The following is an 8,349-nucleotide window of genomic DNA, read 5'->3' on the forward strand; positions in this document are numbered from 1 at the left end:
GAACCATGAAGTTGAAGTAAGAGCATTCGATATCAACATACATACACAATACAGATGCTATAAAGCCAGGCGACTCGCCAGAAGCATCATTCAACGTCTTTGCGTTGACCCAACCAAACTCCGCCGTGAATCCCACGAAACCATTAAGCTTGCTGTCTATAACTTTCAGATCGCCAGAGAGCTTGCTTTCCCAAAGATCACACCTCCGATTCTCCCAAACATGCTCGCAAATATTTCCCATGCATCAAAGACCACGCTTGCCGCATCGTCATGAGTCTATCGCTGTCTTCCAATAAATCCCAAACATCCTGGTCTATTTTGGTATTTTTGAATGAGGTTGCAATAAATAATCAAGACATCATGTCAGTAAACCAAGTGAATGAACATATTCGTGTGGTTGCTTAGCCCTGGATGGCTTCACGAATGTACTGTCCAACTCCCTTGGCAACAGGTGGCTTCATCATGGTGAAGTGGTTGCCCTTGATGGTGACCATCTTGCATTTCTTGACATCGAGTAGTCTGTCCCAGCCGTTGGGTCCGAAGTCAGTTCTGTTCTCCAAGAGCCATTTCATACTCTTTGGGTCGTCGGCTTGTGGTGGTGGCTTTGGGTCGCCTGGCGCGCCGCAAACACCATCTGTTGCCCAGATCATTAGTGTTGGGGGTGAGACGAATCCAGCACGTTCTGCGTGCTCTGGGCGGTACGCAGTCAAGGCTTTGATGCTGTATTCGAAGTGGGGCAAGAGCCAGTTTGGCGTCTTGCCGGTGCCGGTGCCGAGAAGCCCTATCTCATCGAAGAAGTGATGAAGACGAGCTGGTAGGGGCTCGAGCTTGACTGGGCATGGTGAGTCGATCAGGATCAGTTTCTCAACGTACCAGTTCTTGTCTGGGTTTGACTTCGCAAGTTGAGATAGCTGCTTGGCGACCTCGTAGGCGACGACACCACCAGCGGACCATCCACCGAGGATGTACGGACCCACTGGCTGTCGGCGCATGACCTCCTCCAAGTAGAGCTTGGAAACACCCTCAATGCCACATGTGTAGCTGGTGGGGTCCTTCATGAACGGGCAGTTGAGACCGTACACAGCAAGGTTCTTGCTGTCAATTGCCGGGATCGAGACATATGAGGTAGCCGATCCACTGCCATCAGGGAACAAGAAGAAGTTCTTGGTGGCGGTCTTCGGGTTTCCTTGAAGCAAGACTGAGGTGGCAGGTGGCATGTTGACAACGATGGGTACCTGAGGTGCTGGGGATGGTGCCGCAACGACTGGTGCTGCAGGAGCTTGCTTAGCTGGTGCTGCAGCCTTGGCTGGCGCTGGTGCTGGCTTGTCAAGGCCCAAGGCTTTTCGGAGGTGGCCAAGAGTTGGGTTATCGGCAAGGATGGTTGGGTCCAAGTCGATGTCGTGCTCTTCACGAAGCTTGCCAAGAACAGTCAGCGCCATCAAGGAATCCATACCAAGGTTGCTCAAGTCAGTGGACTCGACGATCTCATCAAGCTCCATTTCCATCTCCTGGGCAATGACCGTACGGATAGTCTCAATCATGTCAGAGCCACCAGCAGCTGGAGCAGAAGCAACAGCCTCGACAGCAGCAGATCGACCTTGTTCTGGCTTAGCTGGCAGGTCGACAGTCTCAGGAGTCGTGATGCCAGACTCAACGGTGCCTTCCTCGCTGTCAGAGTCTTCATCGGCGGAGTCGGTTGAGCTGGAGTCTGATGGTGGTGCTGCATCGGCTGGTCCAGACATCGCAGCGAAGTGCTTGCGAAGAGCACCAACCGAAGCAAAGTCCGTGAACAAGCTGCTCTCGACCTCGAGGTCCAGATCTTCTCGAAGCTTGCCAGAGATAGTCAAGGACATAAGACTGTCAACGCCAAGATCGGCCCATTGCACGTTGTCGACGAGTTCATCGTGAGCAACGTCAATTTCCTGAGCAATGACGTCGAAGACCTTCTGAGCTAGACTGCCAGCAGGCTTGGGAGCGGCAGGTGCCTTCTTGGGCTTTGGTGCCTTCTCCTTCTTGACCTTCTGCTTGGGTGCAGCAACTGGAGCTGGAGCAGGTGCGGCAACGATCGGTGCAGGTGCTCTGGTAGCGACAGGGCTTGGTGCAGCAGCGACCGCTGGAGCTTTGCCGGCAGCCTTTGGCTTTGGCATCATGACATCCATCAGCTTGCGAGGAATGCACTGGAATCGAACAGCGCCAGCAAGACCAATGACCTCCTTCTTGTCGTTGAAGATCCAGACGTCACCAGCTCTCATCTTGGAACCAGCAACAGGCTGCATCTTGACATAGGCAGAGTATGTATTGCCATGTTCAGGACGCTCTGCAAACCTCAAGCTGCCCCAGCCGTGAGAAATGTAGCACTCATCCTGGGGATTCACAGTGGCATTGACAGTAAATCCAGTGATGTGGCACAAGCTGTCGATGTAGTAAGGGTTGACCATGAAGCTGCCATCCTCGGGACCGGCTCGGAACTTGACCGTGCTAGCAGCCTCGAATTCAGGGCCATCGAAGAGGACACTTTGCATGCCTTGATATTTGTCACTGTAATCAACAAGAGCAGTGAAGAGCTTGTATGCCATGGCTCTGCTGACCTTGTCGGCCTCGCCATTCTCGACCTTGTGCTTGAGCAGGTCAATGCGAGACTGGACAAGGTAAGCCTGCTTGGCCCATTCCTGCTTCCAAACATTGGCGTCTTCGAAGGTGCAAACGCATTTGGCATGAACAACATCCTTCTTACCATTGAAAGATGTGATGGTGAAATCTGCCTTGTTTTCGGCCAGGTTGACGCTACAGTTGGCTCGGAAGACCTGAGATTCAGGTTCTTGAGTGTTCTTGAGCAACAATGGAGCTGGGTTGTCCATTGTGTGAATGTTGATAGCTGGGGGCTCCTCACCAGGTCTCAGTAGCTTGTAGGCATATGGGACCAATGTGTAGATGATGTCGGCATAGAGCGTCGACGGACAGAGACCTGAACCGTTGACCAAATGGCCAGCAATGACTTTGAACAGCTTGGGGTCGGCGAAGTCGGATTCGGCAACGACGGTAGCTGTCTGGCCCTTGACATCTTCGGAGACGATGCCCTGAACAGCTGTAGACAACCACTTTCTTGGCTTAGCTGGTGCTGTCGCAACTGGAGCAGGCGCGGCTTCAATGGCTTTCTGCTTGGGGTAGTCGCCTTTGTATATCAACCAGTCACCAGTGTACTGAAGCCAGTAATTCTTCTCGTCGAAGCCATAAGATGGAAGGTCGTGAATGACTCGCAATTGGTCGTTCTCCTTGTGGAAGGCGTCCCAGTTCAGTGGCTTGCCAGAAGTGTACAGGGTCGCCATGGACTGGGAGATTATCTTCCATGGGTCATCGTCACGTCTCATCGTTGGCAAGGTCGAGGTGGATAGGCATGACTTGATCATGCTTGCGCAGAGAGGGTGGCCACCAACTTCGAGCCAGAGAGAGGTGTCACTGATAGTGGAGGTGGACATCGCGGCTGCGAGACCTCCAACGAAATCAACTGTCTTCCGCAAGTGGCGGCTGAGGTACAGGGCATCGAAGACACCGCCCGAGGTAACCACGTCACTGAGAAGGGGAGAGATGACTGGGACCTTTGGAGGGTTGTATGTGATGTTGGCAGCCAACTTCTCGAAATCCTCCATGATAGGGTCGACTTGAGAGGAATGGAAGGCAAATGGAAGCTTGAGCTTGGTGCACTTTTGGCCAGCGTCAGCCAGCTTCTGAGCCACAGCATCAACATCGGCCATGGTTCCAGACAGGACGGTATCCGAGACACCGTTGATGCAGGCAATCTCAATCTTGCCCTGGCTGTTGGCAACCACATCCTGAAGACCAGCAACTGGGCATCGAACAGCAAGCATAGCATGAGTGCCAGCAGTGCACTTCTTCTCCAGAAGAGACGCACGCTTGCCAACGAGGTAGATGGTATCGGCAACAGAAAGGACACCAGCAGCCTGGAGAGCGGCGTACTCACCAAGTGAGTGGCCGATGACAACGCTGGGCTCAACACCCCATGTGGACCAGAGTCGGGTGCATGCCATTTGGATGCAGCACATTCCGAGCTGGACGACAGTCGGGGGCAAGTTCTGGACTTCGACGCTGCCGTCTACAAGAGGCATGATCGACGGTAGGCCTTGACGGATGGCAATCTCGTTGAACTCCTCGATGTCAGCTCGGAACTGGCTGGAAGTCTCGAACAACTTCTTGCCCATGCCGGTGTACTGAGAGCCTTGACCAGTGTAGGCGAAAGCCATCTGAGGCGCGGTGAGAGGGATGGGGCTGTGTTGCTCAGTCTGAATCGACTTCAGAGCAGCCGAAAGCTGTGACACGCTGTTGACTGGGAAGGAAGCGCGGTAGGTGTAGTGATTCCGGCGAGCACTGGTGGTGTATGCCAAATCAGCGAGTCCAACTTCGGGGTTGGCATTCACATATGCTTCGAACTTGGCAAGTGTCTTCTTCATCGCGCCCAGTGACTTCGCTGAGATGGTGATAACCTGAGTCGATCGCGGATCAGGCGTGGCAGTCTTTGAGATCTCAGGTCCGTCAGTCATCAGCATGGCGGTATTACCACCAGCCGCACTGAAGTTGTTGATGAACATAGTGCGCTTGCCACCAGCTGGTCGAGGGAGTGCAGTCGGCTCAAAAGCAATGTTCACACCACGCTCCTTGAGGTCTGGAGCAAAATTCTTGTTGATCTGCGTCTTGATACCGGTGTGGGGAGGTATCATGCTCTTTTGGAGCATGAGCAGAACCTTGATCAACGCACAGACACCAGAAACGGCCTCACCGTGACCAATGTTTGACTTGACGGCACCAACATAAAGCGGCTGATCGGGTCGTCTGCGGTTTTGTCTAGGTGCGAACACGGAAGACACGGACTCCATTTCGATACCATCACCGGCCTGGGTACCAGTTCCGTGCATCTCGACGTAGTTAACGTCGTTGCAGGGAACATTGCATTCCTTGAGCACCTTGTCGAACAAGAAAGACTGGTTCTCGGCGCACGGGTGGGTGATGGAAACGGCCTGAGCAGAATGGTTCGTGCCGATACCTCGAACAACACCCAAGATTGGATCTCGATCAGCGACGGCATCGTCAAGACGCTTCATGATGACTGTGCAGACACCGTCACCTCTGCAGTACCCATCTGCGTCGTTATCCCAGGTCTTGCATGAGCCAGTTCTGCTCAGGAAGTGGCCTCTGCTGAGACCTGAGAAAATGTCAGAGTTGGTGAGGACGTTTGAGCCACCAGTGAAGGCCGTGTCACACTCGCCAGCGCGGAGAGATGTGATGGCCACGTTGATGGCAGCGAAACTGGAGGAGCAAGCGGTATCGACCGAAAACGATGGACCACTCCACTTGAAGAAGTAGTTCAAGCGACCAGGACCGAAAGCTCGGACACCACCCGAGATGAAATAGGTGTCGATGTCCTGTGCGGCATTCACCTCACGCCAATCATCAGACGTTTGGCCGTAGAAGGTACCGATTCTGTCTCGCTTCGACGAAGGCGTTCGGTCAGCTACGAAGCCAGACATCTCCATTGCTTCATAAGCGGTTGTCATGATCAGTCGCTGTTGCGGATCCGTCTGCGCTGCTTCACGGGGGGACATGTTGAAAAACCTTGCATCGAACAGTCCAGGGTGCTCAATGAAGTTTCCGAACGGCGTGTGACTGGTGTTCTTCTTCTTGGAGGTAGGATCCGTGTGCGAGTCGACAGGGAATCTGTCAGCTGGAATCGGTCGGTGCACGTCGAGACCTTTGACCAGGAGATCCCAGAACAGGTCATGGTTGGCAGCGTCGGGGAATCGACCCGAGAAGCCGACGATGGCAATGTCTGCTTCCCTCTTCGACTGCTGTGTGCCAGCTGGTGCAACTGTGGCCCACGACGACTGGTCTTCCATTGTGACTTTCGTGGTGTTGGCCTTCAGAGCGGAGACAACACTGCTTGTCAGGTTTGTAACACCAACGGCAAAAACCTTGGCTTCCGTTGGAGATCCCGAAGCGCAATACTTCAAGACCTTGTCCCATCTAATCGGCTCGAGTATAACTTCTCTCAGGGCTTCCTCCAAGATGTCCATTCCATTTTTGCCCTGAATCGGCTTGCCAGAGACACTGGAGCAGACTGAGAACTTTTGTATTTGTGATCCGAAAATTTGCTTTGTCTGCGGTCGCAGAATGTTCTGCACATCCCTCTCCGAGTGCAAATGTGTAGCATGGTAAGGGGCGAACACAGGGACGGGGGCGTTCTTCTTAGAACGGAAGAAATCCGACTGTTCAAAGCAGCGAGCTTTCGTGGCAGGAGGACCACTGATTGTTACCGAGGTAGCTGAAGATGCTGAGATCCAGAGCTGAGTAGCCGGAGCGACGTTCTTTTCTGCGTGGAAGCTGTCCAGGGCTGCCTGCGCAGATTTCTCGTCTGCTGCCACGATTGTCGACCACGACTTGCTTCCAGACTCAACCTCAAGCTGTTGGGCAACCTTTCCAACATGGGCTCCAGCTCTGAAAGCAATTCGAACGGACTCGATAGCGAGGGGTAGGAGGGCGGTTAGGGAATCGGCACATGACACAGCTGTAGCTGTTATTAGGCCAGTGCACAGACCGACGAGTCTGGCATCTGTATTAGGGGATATGTATGTTGATGAACGCTCTGAAAATGCTCTGTTCCTTATTAGCTCACATCCTCAGCTCTGAAGGCAAAATCTGCTCACCCAATAAAATGACAAAATTGAGAAATACAAAGTAAGGTGCTCTCGATAGCGGCATCTTTCTGCTCGCTCCTGTAGTAACGATCGACTAGTTCTTGTATCGTGTTGAAATCCGGTACTGCTCTCGAGGTATGTGATCTCGCTCGGTTTTCGACTCTGACGGCTTCACACGCTCTCTCCAAGAAGGCTTGCAATAATACATCGTCCTTTCTCGGAAAGACCTTTGTGAAGAACGCCCGGCAGTCTGCCGTTTGGTCACCAAAGACGTAGACTTCCTCCATGGCGAAATGTAAATGAATGTCGACGTACTTCGGATGCGTTTCTTAGCAGACAAGAAAGCAAGAGAAGGGCTGATCTCAGAGATACATATGTATCAGGGGCACCATCTTCACTTGCCCATCGAAAATAGATCCCGGCCGACCAGGGGATGGATAAGCGTATGCTGTGGGTCTCTGACATGCGCGCAGCGATCTACGCTGGAAATTCACAGAGTGGCAGAGGAGTCTACCTAGCAAGGCTTGTTCGTAGGGTTGGGCCTTACCTACCAGTAGAGTTTTGATCCACCCGTTTTCGCCATTACATTGAGGTTCGGAAACCGACCTGGAAGTGATGGTGGTGCGAGTGGTTCGTCGTTGTGGGTCATGGCCCAATTCAGCGAGATCCGGCATAGCATGTAATCTAAACGTCTTACTTTCATGCACGCTAATCCTGCAGTGTCTGTCGCCTACGCCTCTCCTCGTTTATATTTTTGGCAACCTCCAGCATTTCCAACCATTCAGAGTGCTTGAAATCACCTCAGCCGCAGTCCGCCCCTTCTTCAGGTCTTGAGGCTGGACCTTTGGACTATGGAGTGAGTAGACATTTTGACTAGGAATGATTGTATCAATCTAGTCTGCAATGAGCATGGCTGTATTATTGAGTTACAAGCACTTGAACGCTGCCTGAGTATCTGCTTACGAACAAGCTTCTCACCACAGCAGACGGTTTTGTCGCAAACCAACCAGACGGCCGGTCGAGCTTAGTCAGTTCGCCCTTCGGTAAGAGAACCGATCAGGGAAAGACGGCATCTCGAAAGGCTGAACGAGGAAGCCTCGGACGGACCAACAGCGGGAATATAGTACCAGCATCGTATCGCTCCTCGGGCGCACCGCGAGCTCCTTCTCGCAAAGTTCCTATTCAACTGAATCTGTTCCAGCGACAGCGACGCAGGAAGCGCGAATGGCTACGTTGGATGCACAACATCAGCATCCTCGAGTAGCGCATCCGCTCAAGGTCGATCAAGTGAGAGCGTTTACTGTGTGCCTCGTTGTAGGCGCTTCTCCCGGGCACTATGTACTTGCATGCGAGAACTGTAGGGTAGCCCCATGGACACTGGCATGTTGTACCAACGTATAGGTCGAAAGCACCAATGAAAGTAGTTCGGCACGTGTCCGTCGGTGTGAATCATGTACGACATCTGTCATACGGAACCTTACCTCGTGGCGGAAAGCTGGCCATGATACTGTAGATCCCTGTCGCATATCGTTGATGTGCATTGTACGCCTATGTCGCGGGACACATGTGAAGCACTTCGAGACTGGCGGCTAAACGATGATATGGAATATCCTTTTGTGATTAGGTGCCGTTCAAGCCACCCGCT

General features: G+C 52.9%; 1 protein-coding gene across 1 annotated transcript; it reads right to left on the bottom strand.

Moving 5' to 3' along the window:
• Positions 1-401: 401 nt before the first annotated feature.
• Positions 402-6,991, bottom strand: PKS1 (polyketide synthase; the record flags this gene model as incomplete). The annotated part of the gene is made up of 2 exons (XM_064878046.1): positions 402-6,663; positions 6,714-6,991. The coding sequence occupies 2 exons, from the start codon at positions 6,989-6,991 to the stop codon at positions 402-404; spliced, it is 6,540 nt and encodes a 2,179-aa protein (XP_064726154.1).
• Positions 6,992-8,349: the final 1,358 nt, after the last annotated feature.

Source organism: Knufia obscura (genome assembly GCF_036327395.1).
Source record: "Knufia obscura strain CCFEE 5817 isolate CBS 148926 chromosome Unknown scaffold_14, whole genome shotgun sequence".
NCBI classification, from domain to species: domain Eukaryota; kingdom Fungi; phylum Ascomycota; class Eurotiomycetes; order Chaetothyriales; family Trichomeriaceae; genus Knufia; species Knufia obscura.